The following is a 20,741-nucleotide window of genomic DNA, read 5'->3' as shown; positions in this document are numbered from 1 at the left end:
CTCCATGCTGAGTGTGGAGCCTGCCTAAGAGTCTCTCTCTCATTCTTGCTCTCTCTAAAAAAGAAAAAGAAAGAAAGAAAAAAAAAAAGGAAGAAAGAGAAAGAAAAAAGACAACAAGCCCCCAAATGCCAAAAATGGAGTTACTTGTGCTAAGTCTGGTGTCAGCAAACCAAGACTTAAAGACCTAACCTAATGGCAGGTTAAGCCTCTCCCAGGGATGTGACCTTTATTTAACCACTCAATCTGGAATGACCTGTTCAGCGCCAGTAAGGTAATTCACCTGCTAGACCTTTTGTGTCCTCCATAGGAAGGTGACCTTGTCTGGAAACAATCCACAATCCACTTTTTGCTTTTTCCTGCCCCCTTCTGCCTACAAAAGCCATTTATTTATTTATTTTTAAATCTTTATTTATTTTTGAGAGAGAAAGAGAGTGCCAGAGCGTGAGCAGGGGAGGAACAGACAGAGAGGGAGACACAGAATCTGAAGCAGGCTCCAGGCTCTGAGCTGTCAGCACAGAGCCTGACGTCGGGCTTATACTCATGAACTGTGAGTTCATGACCTGAGCCGAAAGTCGGGCACTTAACCGACTAAGCCACCCTGGTGCCCCTATAAAAGCCATTATACTATACTATACTATATTATACTACAGTATACTATATTATACCATATTTTAGAGAGAATGAGTGAGGGAGAGGGGCAGAGAGAAAGAGAGAGAGACCCTGACACTGGGCTCAATCCCACAACCCTGGGATCATGACTTGAACTGAAATTGAGAACTGGACGCCCAATGGATTGAGCCATCCAGGTGCTCCAAAAGCCTTTCATTTTGTACAGGTCTTTGGAGCTCCTTTCTACCTGCGAGACAGGACGCTGTCCAGTTCATGAAATGCAATACAAACTTTAAATTTTACTCAGTTGAATTTCCAGATCGCCAACAGGTTTCCTTCCTGTGTGTCAGATGCCATTCTAAACATTTAATCTGCACAAATTTCTTTAATCCTTGTAACTACTATTAGTGGGTATTGTTATTATCCCCATTTGCAGATGAAGAAACTGAGGCTGGGTGGTTGAGCGGCTTGCCCAGTCAATGAGGTGGTCAGAAGACATGACTTCTGCAAACAAGCAGAAACCTTTACCCCCCAGGAATCTGCAGCCAGGAGGGTAATGATGCCTCTGGTTCTTTTCTTTTTTTAAAATATATAATGGGGCGCCTGGGTGGCTTAGTCAGTTAAGCGTCCGACTTTCGCTTAGGTCATGATCTCGCGGTTCGTGGGTTCGAGCCCCGCGTCGGGCTCTGTGCTGACTGCCAGCTCAGAGCCTGGAGCCTGTTTCGGAGTCTGTTACTCCCTCTCTCTCTGACCCTCCCCTGCTCACGCTTTCTCTCTCTCTCTCTCTCTCCTAGAAATAAATNGTTTCGGAGTCTGTTACTCCCTCTCTCTCTGACCCTCCCCTGCTCGCGCTGTCTCTCTCTCTCTCCTAGAAATAAATAAAACATTAAAAAAATATATTTTATTTATTTCTGAGAGAGAGAGGCAGTGTGAGCAGGGGAGGGTCAGAGAGAGAGGGAGACACAGACTCTGAAACAGGCTGCCGGCTCTGAGCTGTCAGCACAGAACCCGACGCGGGGCTCGAACCCATGAACTATGGGACCATGACCTGAGGCGAAGTCGGACGCTCAACCGACTGAGCCACCCAGGCGCCCAACCTCGGGTTCTTTTCTAATGCCTTTGTGATTACTTCCTCTTGCTTCATCTTTTGGCTCTCCAGTTTTCTTAGGGATTCACTGAAGCAACCGGAGAGAATATTTCATAAAGGTAAATAGTATTCTGGGGTGCCTGGATGGCTCCATTGGTTAAGCATCTGACTCCTGACTTCAGCTCAGGTCATGATCTCACCATTTGTGAGTTCGAGCCCCACATCAGGCTCAGCGCTGACAGTGCGGAGCTTGCTCAGGATTCTCTGTTTCTTTTCTCTGGCCCCCACTTCTCAAAATAAATAAATATACAAAAATTAAATAGTACTCTAAAATCTTCCAAATTTGTGTCTGGACCCTGCCCGTTACTACCCATAGATTTATTTTACAAAGTTAAAATCAGAGTAGTATAGTGTATTGGGAGGGGGGTCTACCTTGCATGATGACTTAGGTGTAAATGAAGGCTGTGTCCCCCCCCCCCCCAAGTGGTGCAGGCTTGTAAAGGTGGGCTTGGCCACCTGGGAGTGCGAAGAGTCCACTTGATGGCAGGAAGGGGCAGTGCACAGAGTCAGGGGCTATTTGGGGGAATGGCTAAACTTAGGGTCGTTGGGGAGAGGAGCTAGAAGAGAAAGATGGTGAGGGAAGAGAAGGCCAGGAAATGTTATAAGCTATTCAGACTTGAGTATATGAGGCGTGGAGAGCTCATGCAGGTACCGGGGTGGGGGTGGGGTGGAGGGTGGAGTAAAGCTCTCTGGGCTGTGCTTCAGAGTGGTCATGGGCAGGGGGAGCAGCGGTCAGGTGACTGGGGAGGGGAGGGAACGGGCTGCTGGCAGGGAAATCAGTTTAGAAATGACTATAAATAGCTCTGCTATCAACATACACCCCTCCCCCCCACTGCCTTCTCCTCTTTTCTTATTTCTAATAATGGCATTCCTATTCTTCCAGCTCCGGGGATGGAAGTCTGAGTCACTCTGAGTGCTCTCCCTGCCCAAGTCCAGACAGCTGCGATTCCTGCTGATTCCATCTCTACATCGTCTCTGTCTCTGGAGTCTCCAGGGTCCTGCTGGGACATTGTGTCAGGCCCACGCCCCGTTCAGGGACCCCGGCCTCCCTTGCCCCATCCTGGTCCTCTACTCCCCAGCACCCCCTTGCTGCTACTGGCAGACTTTACGCCCTGCCTGTGAACACACCAAGAAACTAACGCCCTGGGGTGTCCACCTGGGTGAAGTGCAAGTCCCCCCTCAACCCCAGCCTGCTTGTCCAGCCTCCTCCCAGATCTTAGATGCCCCTGGGGACCAGCTTGATGGATGCTCCTGCCCTAAGCCCAGGCGCTCCCTCATCAGAAGTCATCTGGTCTTTGACAGATGCCTCACTTTCCTCTAAGCTCCTCTTGGGACACTTTCCTCTCGTGCCTGGTTTGTGGTGATTGCACAGTGTGTCTGGCTCCCAAAGGGACTCAGCAGCGAGCACTTCTGGGCCCCCACGGGGAACCTGCATATGACCTAGTCTCAATAACTAATTGCGGTTTGATTAAAAATACAGAAGGGTATGGGACGCCTGGGGGCCGAGTCAGTTGAGGATGTGACTCCTGGTTTCAGCTCAGGTCATGATCTTGAGATTGAGGCCCGAGTTGGGCTTGGTGCTGAGCATGGAGCCTGCATGGGATTCTCTCTCTTTCTTTCTCTGCCCACCCAGTATCTAAAATAAAATTTAACTGGGTGTTATATGGAAACCAACTTGACAATAAACTATTTAAAATTTTTTAAAAAAGGAAAAAAATAAAATAAAATTTAAAAAATTAAACAAAAATACGGAAGGGCGGGAATTTCCAATTCTGCTGACCCCAAACTGGAGGATCTGAGCGTTTTTCCTTTAAATACTATCTTTCTATGAAGTGGATTTCAGGGCCAGTAGTTATGACCACCAAGAATTCCAAACACGTGTAATTAGCAGGGACTCTGTTTTCTCCTTCTTTCTCCTACCCAGATATATGGGTAAGAACTAGAGTTTGGCTACTTCCTGGCTGTGTGACTTTGAGTCAGTGTCCTAACCTCTCTGAGCCAACGGGGTTGACGCCGGCTGCCTCACCAAGACAGGCATTGTATGGGGAAGGCTGGCATGGAGCTGCAGTGCTGACAGGCAGGGAGTGAGAAGCAGTTTAATCAGAAGACTTTGCTGCAACTGCCCTGGGCTAGTGTTGTGTTTGCGAAGAACACAGTGACCCCACACTGATCCCTCTGCAGGTGAGAGCGCAGGACTCTGGGACACACTGAGGTTTCTGTGCTGCCTCTCACTAGAGCCTCTGACACCCTGGTTTACCATGTAGAGGATGGGCGGCAATTTCTTCCTGACCTTTTCAGAAGTGGTAGTGGGGGGTAGTTGACACACATAACTGAGTCTCATTGTTTGGTCCAGAAGGATCCTCAGGGGGTCCATTCTCCCAGGTGACGGGTAGAGACATTGAGGCCCAGGTGCTTGATGCTACCAGGATGGCATCAATCCAAATACCAGAGGCTTCCAAGGTTTTCCAAGAGAATCGGGAACAGAGTGAAAGGGATCGGGAGTCATTCTGGGATACGCTGGCTTAAGATCAGGCTCTCTGACTGAGACCTCAGACTTTGAGGGGGTCCAAAAGCCACCTCCCCTTGGATCCAGTCTGCTGGATCTCAGGGCCAGAGCAGTAGCTCTGCCCGACTGGGACAAGGAGAGGAAGTGTTGAAGTCTGTAATTCAAGGTCACTTTCCTGGCCAGGCCCCATCTGGCAATGCTGACTGTTAAGGCAATGCAGGGGAGAGCCGGGGACACAGGGCAGAGCGCGGTTGCTAGTGTTTGGAGCGAGTTGGTGTGACCAGGGCAGCGGGGGCTGGGGTCAGACTTCTCTAAATAAAACCCAGCGCGGGCTGGTGTCCCGTTTCAAGAACATGGGTGAGGCGACTTTAGTCCTGGGTGAGAGGACCGATCAGTATTGTCTTGTGCGTGAAAACAGGCAAAGCATGGAACCTTCTGCCAGGGTGGCTGTCGAGCTCGCTCATTCAGTCCAGGCTGCACGAGGGCTCACCTGGATCACGATAAGCATCAGCTACAACCGTTGAGCACGGGGTGTGCCCGGAGCCTTTTACTCACGTTATTGCACTGACTGTCGCAATCGCCACTTCAGACGGGGCAAAAACAGACTCTGGCCCTGGCGTACGACTTCGAGGATTAGCAGCTTGACCTTCTGGGGAGAAGCAGAGGAGAGAGTTCAGCGCCTGCCTCCCGACCGTCTACGCAACCCGTGGAGGGGGCAGTAGCCTCTGAGGGCGAACCGGAGCGCAGGCGACGCGCCCGCGCTCTCGGCTCAAGAACTCGGAACCCGCGCTTGGTCAAGGCGGCGTTTCAGCCCAGCAAACGCCAAGAGCGCGGGAGTCTGCTCACTTTGGGGGGGGCTGAAGCTGATTCGTCAGCACTTGACACCCTGGTTTAAACAGGACATCGCGGACAGAGGGGCTCGGCCTCGCAACCGGAGGCCTTAACCCCCCAGCGCCGGCCGCCGCTCGCCGGTCGGGACGCGCCCGCCCGGCCTCTCCCGCGCGGTCCGGCGGAGCCGCGCGCGGCGCCAAAAGCTGCGCGGGCTGCGCGCGGGGGCGGGGGCGGCCCTGCGCGGGGTCCCGGCCCCGCCTCCCCCCCGGCGAGGGCCAATCGCGAGGCGGCCCCCGGAAGCCCCGCCCCCGCCGCCGCCGGTGCCCGGGCGGCTGGCAGGCCTTGGCAGCCCGCCGCCAGGCAGCCGGGAGCAGCCCCGGCGCTCGGATCTCGCCCGCCGCGGTCGCCTCGCTCGCCTGCTCGGTGGGATGGCCGGCTACCTGCGCGTCGTGCGCTCGCTCTGCAGAGCCTCCGGCTGCGGGCCGGCCTGGGCGCCGGCGGCCCCCACAGGCCCCAGCTTGCAGGAGCAGCCGCGGCGCCACTGTGAGTGCCGCGAGGAGGGTCCGGGCGGGGCGCGCGCCCGGCACCGCGACGTGGCGGCCTCCCGGGCGGGGACCGGGGAGCGCGACTCGGGGCGATCGCGGGCCGGGGGCGGCGGCGTCGGCACACAAAGGGCCGGGGGGCGGGGACGCCCCGGGAGCAGGGGTGGGGACTTGAAGGACGGTGGCAACTGGTGGCCCGGGCGCTGCCGGTCCTGTGGCCCTGCGCGGGCGGGGGTTCCGGGCTGCTCCGCGCCCCCAGCGATTCCTGTATGGGGTGCTGGGGGTCTCCCGGGCCCGGAGGGTGTCCTGGCCGCCCTGCGCCCCGGGAGGGGGACAGGCCTGCGAGTCGGGGGGCTGGAGCGCCAGCCCCGGTCTCCGCGTGAGAGGGAGGGTCTCGGCGCGGTCCCGGCTCAGACAAAGGCGGGGAGACGGCCTCCACTTCCCTTTCCTTTTCAGCCTGGCGCGCTGTAATCCCTCCTCGCTGTCAGGCCCGCGTCAGCTATTTTTGGAGCCTTTTTACGCGACAGCTGGAGGAGCGTGCGTTTTATTTTCCCTTTTGTTTGGACACCCCCTATCTACACCCCCCCCCCCCCGTTTCACCTAAGTCTCCATCCTGGGGCCTCTCCTTGGCCTGACCTGCCTTTTCTGGCCAGCCGGCTCCCGCGCTGCTCCGCCAGCCCCACTCACCCCACTGCGAGACCCGGGTGATTGGGCAGCCGCACCAAAATGTCACTTTCCCGACTCGTTCCTCACGGTTTCTGCGGTGCCCTTAGCACCCTGCTTAGGAGAAAAGACAGTGGTCGGGTTTTAATAAGCAGGATTTAACCTGAACCCCTGTAACCATGCAGGCTGCCCCCCCGTGGCATGTGGCCTGCACCGTGGCTCTCCATTTCCAGCTCCAAAAGGCTGGGAGAATGTCGGTCCCTTGGTCTCGGCTCTTGCCTGTTGCCCCGGAAACCCCTTTCCTGACCTGGCCTGGAGCCCCTTGGAATGAGCCAGGACAGTGAGGAAGAGGGAGTGGGGCCCAGGCATTGGGGTAGGTAATGTTTAACCAGTGTGGGAGCAGCTGACCAGAATTGGGGAGAGGAAGGAGGGGGGGAGTTGGGCCCCAGCCCCCGCCTCCCCTGCCAAGGAGAAAGGGGGCATTTCTGTTTTTATACTTCTGGGATTTGTGTCTAAGTGGTCAGCCCCCCTCCCAACTCCAAGGTTCGCAGTGCCCCCAGGCCACAAACCACCTTTAGCAAAATATCCCTAGAGTAAAGATACCTTCGCCCTTTTTGCCCCCTGCATTGATGGTAAAAAAAAAAAAAAAGAAAGTTCTTTTAGTTGTAGGTCCTTCCAGAAGTTCCCAAGCTGGTCAGGTTATTAATGGGGAGAACGCTTAGCGTTTGAGTTGCACACGAGACTTACAACTGTGGCCGCTGTGAGCTTGTCCCCAGGCAATACCACTGGAGAGAGATTGTTTGGCATTCCCCTTGATGACAAGAAAGGAATATGGGGGGTTTTTTTTGGCTAAAACCCTCTGGTGTCTGCTGCTTGGTAATGCCACGGCTCTAGTTTTACAATTGCCAGGCCTTTAGCGACGGCTGGTGGTGGTTCTGATAAGCTGGGCCTCGTGGAGGGGAGGGTGGGCTCTGCCCAGGCCCCCCCCCCCCGGGGAGAATGACTTGTCTACTCTTCCTTAGCTCCACTCCTCGCCTGGCAGCTTCTAACTTTTCTCACGCTGCCTCTTACCTTGTCAGGTCTCAGTGACTTGGCTGCACTCTCAGATTCCGGGGCGATTATTTAATGATTGTTGAAAGTTCTGGAGACCTACCTGTGCAGTTATTACGTGTCCATCCCTGAGGCTTGTTTCAGCTACATCAGATAAGACCAGGGCTGTCCCGTCAGAGGTTTTTTTTGGGGGGGTCATGTTTAGGCCTGGTGGGTTTGGAGGAGAAGTCTCTGGAAGGCCTGGGGCCTGCCCCCAAATCCTCCAGTCGGGGTGGGAGCCTCTTGCGCTGGGTTCCATTCAGGGTACGAGGTGCTGGAAACTGCCTCTGGTTATTGGAAGCCAGGCTCTGGTTATTGCAAACACTGTGTAAACACATGTTTAAAATGCCAGTGGAGGGGCGCCTGGGTGGCTCAGTTGGTGAAGCGTCTGACTTTTGATTGTGGCTCAGGTCATGTTCTCACAATTCGTGAGACCAAGCCCCGAGTCAGTCTCTGCACTGACAGCTCGGAGCCTGGAGCCTGCTTTGGATTCTGTGTCTCCGTCTCTCTCAGCCCCTCTCCTTGTGCTTTGTCTCTCTTGCCTCTCTCAAAAATAAACATTTAAAAAAAAAAACAGTATAAATTTTGAGCTTCCCAGGGCAAGTTGCCCATTGCCTGGCAAGATGCCCCCTGCCCCGTGTACATCTGTGCTGGTCTGGTGCAATCTGATGGTAAGAACTCAGTGGCCTCGGTCTGGCAATGCATCCCAGGAACTGGGGAAGAGGAGGGAGCACATTTCATCCCAACAGGAGGTGGGGGCAGGGCAGCCGTTACTATAGACCAAACAGACTGTAACTTGACGTTCATTTGTGACTTCAGCAACTATTGTGCTTCTGCTGTGTGCTGGGGACAGAGCCAGGAGGAAGAGCAAAGATTTCTGCCTGTCTGGAGCCTAAATTGTAATGCGGGACTGTCAGTACGACAAGGTAGAAGTTGGCTGGCGTGGTGTATGGAGAATAAATATGCCAGGAAGGTGTGCGAGGAAGTTTGGATGGGGCCGGGGGAGAGAAAGACCTCCTTGAATGAGGCATCGAGGAAACAAAGGCAACAGGCCATTTGGTTATCAGGTGCCAGGCCGTGATGGAGAAGTGAGGGATGGAGGAGGGCACCTTTGCTTGTGGGAGGAGTGCCTGAGCCTGGCGGGGGGTGGGGGTGGGGGCGGGTAGTGACAGATGAGGTCAGGCCTTGTGGGGACCATACATTTTTGAGGACTTTGACCTTTACTCTGAAGGAAAAGGGAAGTTTTGCAAGGTTTTGAGAAGGGTATTGTGGCCTGATTAACATTTTTTAAAGCTTTTTACTTTTTTATTATTATTTTTCAAATATTGATTTATTATTATTTAAAAAAAATTTAATGTTTTATTTATTTCTGAGAGAGAGAGAGAGGCAGTGTGAGCAGGGGAGGGTCGGAGAGAGAGGGAGACACAGAATCTGAAGCAGGCTCCAGGCTCTGAGCTAGCTGTCAGCACAGAGCCCGATGCAGGGCTTGAACCCACGAACCGTGAGATCATGACCTGAGCCGAAGTCGGACGCTTAACCCACTGAGCCACCCAGGCGCCCCAATATTTATTTATTTTTGAGAGAGACAGAGACAGAGCGCGAACAGGGAGGGCAGAGAAAGAGGGTGACACAGAATCCGAAGCAGGCTCAGGCTCTGAGCTGTCAGCACAGACCCCACGCAGGGCTTGAACCCACAAACCGAGCGAAGATTTGAGCCGAAGTCGGATGCTCAACCGACTGAGACACCCAGGTGCCCCCTAATTTACGTTTTAACAGCTGCATTGATACTTTGACAAGGTTATTGGCCCTGGGAGTGGTGAGAAGTGGTGGGATTCTGGATGTATTTTGAAGGAAGAGCCAATCGGATGTTTCGATGGTTTGCACGTGCGTGTGAGGGAATGGGGAGGCGTGAAGGATGACGCCAAGCAAGTCCCTTCCAGATTTGCTGCCCTGCCCTCTTGCACTCCCCAGAACCGGGGGCTTCTCCCCACATTCTGCTGGCCCATGCTGGCTTCGCAGTGCTTGGCCCACAGCCAGGGTAGGCATGTAGTAAAGCGCTTACTCTTAGGAGTGGCCATCTTGGGAGGGACCTTGAGCCTTGAATTTGGAGCAGCAGGCCAATCCCGAGACCGGGGCCGGGTTTTGAAATCCGTACTTGGTGTCGGGTGCTAGGAATCCCAGACGGAGAGGAGAGTTGGCCTCCTGGGCTTCCGTGGACTGGTGTAATTCCATCCCACACTCTGGCCAAGAGGCCAGTGTGCAACACGTCATCTGAAGAGTTCATGGTGGCTGTCCCTCGGAACCTTCAGGGAGCCCGCCCCCCCCTGCCCCCAGCACTGTTCCTTGGATTTCAGATGGCTTGTCATCTCTTGTCACCCAGGGAGGGGCGGACGGTGGGGGTGCCTCTGTCATATTGGCTGAACCACACACAAGGTCTCCTACTCTGATGCCTTGGGGCATGTGTCCTCTGGAGGGTACGTGATAGGCCTCGAACCTGGGAGGGAGGCTGTCCTCAGCGCAGCCCAATCTTCCCGTGAGTGAGGACTCGGCTCAGTGTGGTGGAAGCAACTTACTCTTCAAGAGAGACTGGATTTTTGTGCAAAATCTCCTGGGTTGTTTTTGTTTTGAGTGGTTTAGATTTAAAAAAAATTTTTTTTTAATGTTTATTTTATATTTGAGAGAGAGAGACAGAGACAGAGCATGACTGGGGAAGGCAGAGAGACCCAGACAGAACCTGAAGCAGCCTCTAGGCTCTGAGTTGCGAGCTGTCAGCACAGAGCCCGAAGCTGGGCTCGAACTCACAGACTGGGAGATCATGACCTGAGCCCCAGTAGGATGCTTGACCGACTGAGCCACTCAGGCGCCCCTCGAGTGGTTTAGATTTTTAAAAACTTAAAAACTATTATTTCTTATTTTTATTGTGGCAAAAAAACCACATTAACAAAAATGTCCTGCCCTGACCATTTTTAAGTGTGCTGTTCAGCAGTGTTAAGTACTTTCACACTGTTGGACAGCCAACCCCCAAGAGCTTCATCAGCTTGCAAAACTGAAACTCTGTACCCATGTAACAACAGCTCCCCATTCCCTCCTCCCCCAGCCCCTGGCAACCACCATTCTACTTTCTGTTTCTGTGCATTTGACTGCTTTTAGGTACCGCGTGTAAGTAAAATCAGACAGTGTTTTTCATTTTGTGACTGGCTTATTTCACTCTGCACATCATATTCTCAAGATTTATTCCTGCTGTACCTTGTGCTTGCATTTTCTTAATTTTTAAGGTTGAGTATTCCATTCTATGTACATACCCCTGTAAAAAATACTCAACTTAAAATGTATTGACTTTCTGGGTACGGTATGGGAATTGTGAAAAAGGAATACGGTTATTAGGGGCGCCTGGGTGGCTCAGTCGGTTAAGCGTCCGACTTCAGCTCAGCTCATGATCTCACGGTTCGTGAGCTCGAGCCCCGCGTCGGGCTCTGTGCTGACAGCTCAGAGCCTGGAGCCTGTCTTCAGATTCTGTGTCTCCCTCTCTCTCTGACCCTCCCCTGCTCATGCTGTCGCTATCAGAAATAAATAAAAAACATTAAAAAAAAGGAATATGGTTATTAATTCCTTGCCTATTTACTACTGCTTCTAACTTATTATAAGAGTTCAGAAATGTTAATCACCGCTGGATTGAAAGCGTGTGGGAAATGTGGCGATGTTATTTATATAAGTTTGCCACCTTGTAAGTCTCCTGGCCATCCCAAGGGAAACTGGCTTTGTGGAATTTGAAACAAAAGAACGAGCAGCAAAAGCTATTGAGGTAGGTCCAGATCCATTGCTTTTGCTAACAATGGCGGCACTTCCTATTCAGTTTCTGAGCAAGTACATCCACATTTAAGCAGTAGGGAGCCCCGTCTTGGAGAAACTTGAAATTGTGAACATCATGTAACCTTTCGGAGGGACGTTTTTCTTAACCTTCCTGGGTCGGTTTCCAGAGTCCTGGTCTCTTGAAGGCTCATACCGCATTTTGTTTATCCCTTCGTTCCTTGATGGACTCTTGAATTGCTTCTACCTCTTGTCTATTGTGAATAATTCTGGTATGGACATGGGTGTACAGATGTCTCTTTGAGACCCTGCTTTTAATTATTTTGGATACATATCTAGAAGTGGGATTGCTGAACAGTATGGCGGTTCTATCTTTAATTTTTTGAGGAACCACCATACTGCCTTCCATAGTGGCTGCAATGTTGTCCGTTCTCACCAGTTGTATGCAAGGGTTCCAACTTTTCCATGTGCTCACCAACCCTTGTTTTCTGTTTTGGGGTTTTTTGTTTGGTTTGTTGGTAGCCATCCTCCTGAGTGTGAGGTGGTATCTCCTTGTGATTTCGATTTGCATTTCCCCAATGGTGGGTGCCGTGGGACAGCTTTTCATATGCTTATTGGCCTTATATGTTGGAGAGATGTCTATTCAGGTCCTTTGCCCATTTATTAATTGGCTCTTTGTTGTTGAAATCACCTGATTTTAAAGCCTTGGTCACCAATTAATATACTTTTTTAAAAAGACTGAGGGGAGCCAGTCAAGAGTCTCTGCTGCTTTGGCTCCCAGGGCCGCCCCCAGTCCTGGGAAGACCCTCTTCGGGGAGGCTGTTCTCCTGACTTTGATAACTGGACTGCCTGTTCTCTGTCCATTATCTGTAGGTTTTCCCTTCCACACTCACTCTTTTAGGCCAGGAACCCTTATGGTTTTTTGGTGCTTCAGGAAGAGGTGCTTAGCACCTGGTTGTAAATAAGTGGGTCCTGTGGTCTCTGAGGGTTTGACACCTGCAGCACCACAGGGAGGGCTGCCTGCTGTGATCGTGACATTGAACTCCCAGATGGAGGAGGTGCGGTGTCCACAGCCCACAGGCTGCTGTGTCTGAAGCCCAAAACTTGAGTGGAGCCCAGCGAGGCGGAAATCTCTAAGACTGGCCACAAATGAATTCTCCTTAGGGATTATGATTATGGGAGGTTCAGTGCATCGCGACAACCTTGGTTACCTCTCATGACATTAACTCATAGGAGATGCTCTTCTAAACTAAGCCAGCTCGGGGCAGCTGGGGGGCGGGGCTCAGCCGGTTAAGCGTTCTACTCTTGATTTCGACTCAAGTCATGGTCTCACGGTTTCTTGAGTTTGAGCCCTGCATGGCTCTGAGCTGACAGCATGGAACCTGCTTCGGATCTTCTGTCTCCCCCTCTTTGTGTCCCTCCCCTGCTTGCGCTCTCTGTCTCTCTCAGAGATAAATGTTAAAAGAAATTAAACAAAACAAAACGAAGCTCACTGTGCCACAGCGTAGTAGACTTACTGGAAGTCCCAAAGCCCTTTCCACCCAAGCTTTCAACCCGGAAAGGTGAAGGAATTCTGTGGCTTGGGTCCTGGAAAGGGTCGTGGAGAGGTGCCAGCGGAGTTCACCTTGTTCTCCAACTGAGAATGGAATGTTTGGAGTCTCTGTTTGCCTTCTGCTTCTCTACACATGACCCGCGAGGGTGTCCAGAGGCCGCACTGGGGCCAGAGACCTGAGTTCAATCCTGACACTGACACAAGCCTTACTTGCTGCATCTCGTTTGTCTTCCTAAACTACCTCCAAGATTCCTTTTAGATTTAGAACAAACAAACCTGTTTGCACGTCTTTGGGAGATTATTTTTAGATCATGCACATCTTTGGAGAGTGAGTCATTTTGCTGCACATAATTCACCTTTTTCTTAGCAGGTTGGGGATGTCAGCACGAGCCCTGGCTGTGGTGTGTGTTGTAGGGCAGTGACATGTGGGGGGTCTGTTGGGCTTTGGTCTTTTCTGTTTTAAAATTTTTTTTCAATGTTTATTTACTTTTGAGAGAGAGAGCAGGGGAGGGGCAGAGAGAGACACACACACACACAGAATCCGAAGCAGGCTAGAGAAAGAGAGAGAGAGAGGGAGAGGGAGAGAGACAGAATCTGAAGCAGGCTCCAGACTCTGAACTGTCAGCACAGAGCCCAGCGCAGGACTTGAACTCTTAAATCATGAGATCATGACCTGAACCGAAGTCAGACGCTTAACCAACTGAGCCACCCAGGTGCCCCTCGGTCACTTCTGTTTTAAATGTGCTTAGGTGATGGATCATGGTCTTTTAGTTTCAGGCCCACACCTGTAAGGGCTGTGCGTAAGCTAAGAGTAAATGGGCCCTAAGTGAGGGCTGAGGGGGCTCTGCTGGGGGCAGAGCCCAGTTCTCAGCTGTCTTCCCCTGCCCGGGTGTCCGCGGTGAGTGCCTTCCGATGGCTGTGGCCCAGCTGTGGGTGGAGGAGCGTGCTGGGGCGTGGGCACCTCCGTGCTACAGGGTAAGGTTCAACGAGCCTCACTCAAGATGGCCTGCACTGATTTAATTGGAGGGGCCTTTTTCTGGAGATTTGTTTGGAATTCACTTGCTAGACTGTTGGTTTTTCTGATGAGTCAGACTTTCCTTGAAGAGCCTCCCCGCCTCCTGTCCTCCTCCACCGTCTCTTTGGACTTCTGATGCTTCTCTGGCAGGACTCGCCAGCCTGCCAGGTTCTGAGTTCCATTCTGGGTGCCTTAAGCCCCGGCTTTCCCCTGAGAAAGGTGTGAATCCTGGCAGATCTGTTGTCCTCAAGCTGTGTAGCCTTTGGGAGTAAGCTGGTAAACTCTCTGAGCCTCAGTTGCACCACATTTAATTTTTTTTCAATGTTTGTTTATTTTTGAGAGACAGAGCACAAGCGGGGGAGGGGCAGAGAGAGAGGGAGACACAGAATCCGAAGCAGGCTCCAGGCTCTGAGCCGTCAGCTCAGAGCCTGACGCGGGGCTAGAACTCACCAACCGTGAGATCATGACCTGAGCCAAAGTGAGATGCTTAACCGCTGGAGCTGCCCAGGCGCCCCTAAAGTGGAGATAGCCATATTCCCTTTAGGAGTGGTGTGAGAATGAAAAGGAGTCACATAAAGGGTGTGGGGACCGTGTCAGGCGCAGAGGAGGTGCCAGTACAGTTTCCGTCCGCCCTTAGATTTAGTTGGGCTCTTGTAACAAGGTTACAGGGAAGCTCATAGAATTGCTGGGGTTGGGCCACAGCGGCTGCCCCAGGAGCTGGGTGGAGACAGCCTCTAGGCCTTCCCTCCCCTACTTGCTACCGGACAGGTGGCCCGGATTGGCTCTTGTCCTCAGTGTTGGGCTCCTCTGCCTTCAAATTCCAGGGGAGAGGATCTGATGGGTCAGGCCGCCATCTTTGAGCCCTAGCTGGCCGTCCTTGGGGGGTGGGGGGAGGGGTCCGGGCCCCCCTGGCGGCCCTGCCTGGGAGCTGGTCCTGCTGAGGGGGAGTGAGTGTGGGTGACTGGGCCCTGGCAGACACTGCCCTCTCCTGGGTGCAGGTCCCGTGGGGGAGGAGGAGCTCCCCCAGGACCCCCACCTCCCAGGCATGATCGCTGTGTGTACCGGTTCTAGATGCCGATAAGAGGATCAAGGTGGCGAAGCCGGTGGTGGAGATGGACGGCGATGAGATGACCCGGATCATCTGGCAGTTCATCAAGGAGAAGGTAGGTCCTGCACAGGCCTCCTGGGCCCCGCGTCAGGCCCCAGCGTTCACCTGTTACCCCGGTGGGCGGCGCGGCAGCCCTGTTTCTGGCCTTTCTGCCTCCCCTTCGTTGCGTCCAGACCAGGCCAGGTCCTTAGGACGTTAGGCAGGGCCCGTCCTCAGCGGGCTGCCTTGTGCGGGTACCAGAGCTTGCATGTTTTACCGAACGTGTGCAGATTCAAGGCTGGTCCTGTGTCAGGTCCGTCCTGATGCCCCACCTGCGGCTGTGCCTTCTAGAGGGAGTGAAAAGAGGGTGGGCTTGATGTGCCAGCCTGCAGCCGGGCACACAATGCTTTCTTAGATTCGTGGCTGTGGTGGGTCGTATGACAGTGACAGCTTTGAGCCGTCATGGCAGATGGTTCCCAGTGTGGCTTCTCCAAAGCCACCGGGTTTAGGATCTGCCTGGGGGAGCTTGTTGTCCACATGAAGACCCCGGATTGTGGGTCTGTCCTCAAGAAGAGGTTGAGAATTGCCCCTTCTGGATGGGGAAGAAGAGAGAACCCACTTAACAGGGAAATCTAGGTGCACTTGGGCCTGGGGTTCGGCACGTTGCTGGGTCATTGAGGTCCATGCTGGGGGCCGGGCCCTGCCCTGCGAGGGTCTGTGGCCTGGTCTTCGGGCCTCTGTCCGGAGCCCTGGCATCCGGACAGCTTGTGCCTGGCCCCTCTGCTGCGCTGGCCCCTTCCTCCGCTGGCCTTCTCTCCTCCCTGGCCTGACTGGGTGTCCTCTGCCACGGCACCCTCCTGGCCCTGAGTCATAGTCATCTGGGCTGATGCCTTGCCCCACTCTTCTGTCTCTAGCTCATCCTGCCGCACGTGGACGTCCAGCTCAAGTATTTTGACCTGGGGCTCCCAAACCGTGACCAGACCAACGACCAGGTCACCATAGACTCCGCGTTGGCCACCCAGAAGTACAGTGTGGCTGTCAAATGTGCCACCATCACCCCCGATGAAGCCCGGGTGGAAGGTGTGAGGGTGCGGAGGTGGGTGGGCTGGGGCCGGGGGGGCTGCGGCACGAACCCCGTCTCCCTGCAACTTCCCGGGAGGCGGTGGAAGGTTCCTGAAGAGGGGGCTGGGAGGGCCAGTGAGAGGCTGGCACAGAATCCATGTCGCTTGTTCTGGGGCCCGTGGTGTCTCTGCTGTGCTGTGTGGCCCCGGCCCGCATCGGTGTTGTGGGCGCCAGCGAGGAGGAAGCTGATGCTGATGCGTCACAGTAAGGGCAGCGCCTTGGGCAGCCTGCCCCGCTGCCCCCCTGGATTGTTCTGCAGGCAGGTTCAGAGAGACACCCCGGGGCCGCCTCTGTCCGGCGGAGGGCCGTGTGTCAGCCTCGTATCCTTCAGGGCTCCGGGAGCACTGCTGGTGTCCTGCACTGTTTTGGCACTGCAGGTCTGTCCCCTGTCCCTGCGGCCACGGACAGGTCTGGGCGAGGTGCCCTCACCAGGCTTGGACTGGCTGCCGGTCCCTGCTTCTGGGGAGCACCTTTGAGGGTTTCATGAAATACGGCACCACTGTGTGGATAAAGGGGCCAGGGTTGGAAAATTCGAGAAAGGGTCGTTCAGGGGTTTGCTGAGCTCTCTCTCTGCCCGTGTCCTGCGGTGTGAGGGAGCCAGAAGGAAGCATTCAAAGCACATTTCCAAACACTCCAGACCTTCCGTCTTTCGGGTTTGTACCTGACCCTAGGGCGTTGGGATCAGTTTAGTGCCAAGCTCTTTTCTGTGGGTTTTCTTTTGATTTCTCCTGAGCCCCCCTGGGATTTCTGTATCCCTATTTTATGGAGAAGGAAGTTGAGAGCCACAGTCCTAGTAACGTGGGTTGGACCCTGTGGTTTGTGGCACTACTGAGGCTGGAACAGAACATCCGCAGTGAGTTCGTCAGACTGAGCTCCGTCCACGTGTGACGTGGGAATAATATAGTAGCTGACGGAGCAGTTGCCAAGCACTGTTCTGGGCACTTTACAGAGAGGTTTATTTAAGCCTCACGACAACCCAAGATGCTAGGTGTTTTTATCAGTAACTTCATTTTATAGCTCAGGTTAACTCACTTGCACAAAACTCGCAGTTAGAGGTGGTGGAGCTGGACCTTGAAGCCAAGAAATCTGATCCCAGAGGGGCACCTGGGTGGCTCAGTCAGTTAAGCGTCCGACTTCGGCTCAGGTCATGATCTCACGGTTCATGAGTTCGAGCCCCGCGTCGGGCTCTGTGCTGACAGCTTGGAGCCTGGACCTGCTTCGGATTCTGTGTCTCCCTCTCTCTCTAACCCACCCCTGCTTGTGCTCTGTCTCTCTCTTAAAAATAAACAAACATACAAAAAAACACACACACACACAAACTAGAAATCTGGTCCCAGAGCCCACATATTTGTATGCTAGACATTCCTCAGGCTGATGTTTAGGGCTCCCGCCTGGCTGTGTTCTCGCTTAGGGTTCAAGTTTTGGTTGGAAGGTGGGGGCTGAAGTCGGGTCCCTTCATCTTTGTCCTCCTAGAGTTCAAGCTGAAGAAGATGTGGAAGAGTCCCAATGGAACCATCCGAAACATCCTAGGAGGGACCGTCTTCCGGGAACCCATCATCTGCAAAAACATCCCACGCCTCGTCCCGGGCTGGACCAAGCCCATCACCATCGGCAGGCACGCCCACGGCGACCAGGTGGGCCCGGCAAGAGGCAGGACTTGGCTCCCGCGGGCCTGGCGCCCCCCCCCCCCCCCCCTCGGCACCCCTGGCCTGAGCCCTGCTCTTGTCTCTGCAGTACAAGGCTACAGACTTCGTGGTCGACCGGGCCGGCACGTTCAAGATTGTCTTCTCCCCGAAGGACGGCAGCGGCGCTAAGGAGTGGGAGGTGTACAATTTCCCGGCCGGCGGCGTGGGGATGGGCATGTATAACACGGATGAGGTGAGGCCTGGCGGGTGGCTCTGGGGTTCCCTCCTCCCGAGGCTGTCCTCCCCCGGGGGCCGCTTGGGGGTGGTTATCCTTACTACTCCTGCATCAGTGGCCTGTGGAAGGTCTGACGCCTGTGGGCGATGCATGCTGGCTGTTTCGGGGGCACCCGCGGTGGGCCTGGTGTGGAGTGAGCCCGACGACTCCTCCTTAGCCAGACGCTCCCGCAGTCATTCTCTGCCACGCCTCTGGGTCGCGTCAGTTGTCTGGACTCTTGGCTTAAGCGAGCTGGATAAGCATTTTTCCCCCTTCCTCATCTTTTTCTTTGTTTTTTTTAATTTTTTTAAATGTTTTATTTATTTCTGAGAGAGAGAGAGAGACAGCATGAGCAGGGGAGGGGCAGAGAGAGAGGGAGACACAGAATCCGAAACAGGCTCCAGGCTCCGAGCTAGCTGTCAGCACAGAGCCCGACACGGGGCTCGAACCCACGAACTGTGAGATCATGACCTGAGCTGAAATCAGATGCTTAACCGACTGAGCCCCCAGGCGCCCTCCCCTTCCCCATCTCTTGGCTTTCATCCCTTCTGTGGTTGCCGTCGTCCTCAGGTTGTGAGGAAGGGGCCACCAAGAATTCCAGGCTTATCCTCTGCTGACTTGCTTTACCCTATCAGAAAATAGCCTTTTTTTTCTTTTCAGTGAAAGTACCAGGTCTGGGTCACGTGACTCTCTCAGAGCCAGCCATGGAGGGCTCAGATAGAATAGGCCGGGACACGCTGTCAGCTCTGGAGCCCGGCGGGTGGGCTGCGGAAGTTAGCTTCACCCCAGCCACACGACCTAAGAATTGGGGAGAGGAAGGTAGTTTTCCGAAGCAAAGTTTGGGGGCTGTTTCCTTCCAGAAGTGGGGAGGGGGCCCTGGGTGAGCAGAAACAGCAGATGCTCACTCCAGGGTGGCGGGATTCACCTGTACTGCAGGCGTGGGTCGTATATGGAGGGAAGGGATGCTATTCCCAGGGCCTGGGCCTGGTGCCGGGGACCAGGGAGGGCTGGTCGTCGCAGGCCGGCCGTGCCCCGCGCCAGTGACCGCTCTCTCTCCCCCCGCAGTCCATCTCAGGCTTTGCACACAGCTGTTTCCAGTACGCCATCCAGAAGAAATGGCCGCTATACATGAGCACCAAGAACACCATTCTGAAGGCCTATGACGGGCGCTTCAAGGACATCTTCCAGGAAATCTTTGAGAAGTAACGGCCTCTCCCTTTATTGCTTCCCAAGGACCCCACAGCCCTTCCCGCCTGTCCCCTGGGCCCCCTATCCTACAGGGTGGCCACTGTCCCGGCGCATTGGGCTCAGCTCTGAGCTTGGGGACAGATCCTCAATCTGTCAGCCTCCTGCCCTCTCCCCACAGCAGGCCCTTTCGCTCCCAGGCACTATAAGACCGACTTCGACAAGAATAAGATCTGGTACGAGCACCGGCTCATCGATGACATGGTGGCTCAGGTCCTCAAGTCTTCAGGCGGCTTTGTGTGGGCCTGCAAGAACTACGATGGAGATGTGCAGTCGGACATCCTGGCGCAGGGTATGCTGGGAGCACCCTGTTCCCCAGGGAGTGCATTGTTGGTCTTCTCTGGCTGGGGGGATTTTCGGACCCCCTTGGTAGAAAATGTGTCCAGTGTGGCAGCAGGACTGGGGCTGGCCGCCTCGTCGCAGGCTCCCCGGGGACGCAGGGGGCAGGAGCTCTCTGGCATCTGTGGGAGAAAGGATCACGAATTAGGTTCGGACTGATGTATTACTAAGGCTGCTGTTACGGAAAAAGGAGAACCTAGGAATTCACGTTCTAAGGGGCTAAGCGTGTCAGCTTTGAGGTCATTCCTGCCCATGAAGGGGCCAAGTGACTGTGCCTCCAGGCTTGGGCTCGGTCTGGCTCCAATAGAAAAATGGGTTTGAGTGCAACCGGGGGCTTTTTGAATTACAGAGAATTCGTTTTGCACAGGAAACCTGTTGGATGTAGGCGAGTGCTAGGGAGGATGGCAAAGCCCCACTCCTGGAGTGTCCCCCAGGAGATCACTGGCATTGCACCAGAGAACATGGATGAGACCGTTAGAGATGTAGCCGTAGGAAATAGCCCGATTGTGCCCGGCTGGCTTGGTCGCAGGAGCAGGCGACTCTCGATCTCAGGGACTGTGATTTCCTGCCTTAAGTTGGGTGTAGAGATCACTTAAAATACAAAATCTTCTTAGGGGTGCCTGGGTGGCTCAGTTGGTTAAGCGACCGACTCTTGATTTCATCTCAGGTCGTGATCTCACAGTCGTGGTCTTGAGCCCCGTGTCCGGCTCCACGCTGGGCATGGAGCCTGCTGAGATTTTCTCTTCCCCTCTAACCACGTGTGTGCGTGCATGCTCTCTCTCTTTCTCTCAAAAAATTAGAATAGAAGGGGCACCTGGGTGGCTCAGTCGGTTGAGCGTCCGACTTCGGCTCAGGTCATGATCTCGCAGTTTGTGGGTTCAAGCTCCGAGTCGGGCTCTGTGCTGACAGCTCAGAGCCTGGAGCCTGTTTTGGATTCTGTGTCTCCCTCTCTCTCTGACCCTCCCCTGCTCACACTGTCTCTTTCTCTCTCAGAAATAAATAAAACATTAAAAAATTTTTTTTAATTAGAATAGAGTAGAATTTTAAAGTAAAATCTTTTTTTTTTTTTTTTTAATTTTTATTTATTTCTAGGAGAGAGAGAGAGAGAGACAGCATGAGCAGAGGAGGGTCAGAGAGAGAGGGAGTCACAGACTGAAACAGGCTCCAGGCTCTGAGCCGGCAGTCAGCACAGAGCCCAACGCAGGGCTCGAACCCACGAACCGTGAGATCATGACCTGAGCCAAAGCCAGACGCTTAACCGACTAAGCCACCCAGGCGCCCCAATTAC

At 54.0% G+C, this 20,741-nt stretch overlaps 1 protein-coding gene and 1 long non-coding RNA gene across 3 annotated transcripts in view; one reads left to right on the top strand and one right to left on the bottom strand.

The window, feature by feature from the left end:
- Positions 1-4,911, bottom strand: part of LOC120220357 — a 28,870-nt gene extending 23,959 nt beyond the window's left edge. For both annotated transcript variants that reach the window (XR_005525554.1, XR_005525549.1), the window contains exon 1: positions 4,818-4,911. This is a non-coding gene — a long non-coding RNA (uncharacterized LOC120220357). The remainder of the gene's footprint in view (positions 1-4,817) is intronic.
- Positions 4,912-5,407: 496 nt separating this feature from the next.
- Positions 5,408-20,741, top strand: part of IDH2 (isocitrate dehydrogenase (NADP(+)) 2) — a 17,862-nt gene continuing 2,528 nt past the window's right edge. Inside the window, exons 1-7 of the mRNA XM_039217427.1 lie at positions 5,408-5,636; positions 14,833-14,924; positions 15,763-15,928; positions 17,444-17,604; positions 17,705-17,848; positions 18,935-19,071; positions 19,255-19,406. Of these exons, the coding sequence (XP_039073358.1) occupies positions 5,522-5,636; positions 14,833-14,924; positions 15,763-15,928; positions 17,444-17,604; positions 17,705-17,848; positions 18,935-19,071; positions 19,255-19,406 (967 nt within the window). The 5' untranslated portion in view covers positions 5,408-5,521. The remainder of the gene's footprint in view (positions 5,637-14,832; positions 14,925-15,762; positions 15,929-17,443; positions 17,605-17,704; positions 17,849-18,934; positions 19,072-19,254; positions 19,407-20,741) is intronic.

This window comes from Hyaena hyaena, unplaced genomic scaffold (genome assembly GCF_003009895.1).
Source record: "Hyaena hyaena isolate Hyena2069 unplaced genomic scaffold, ASM300989v1 scaffold_13, whole genome shotgun sequence".
Taxonomy (NCBI): Eukaryota; Metazoa; Chordata; class Mammalia; order Carnivora; family Hyaenidae; genus Hyaena; species Hyaena hyaena.
This window is presented reverse-complemented; position numbering and strand designations above follow the sequence as displayed.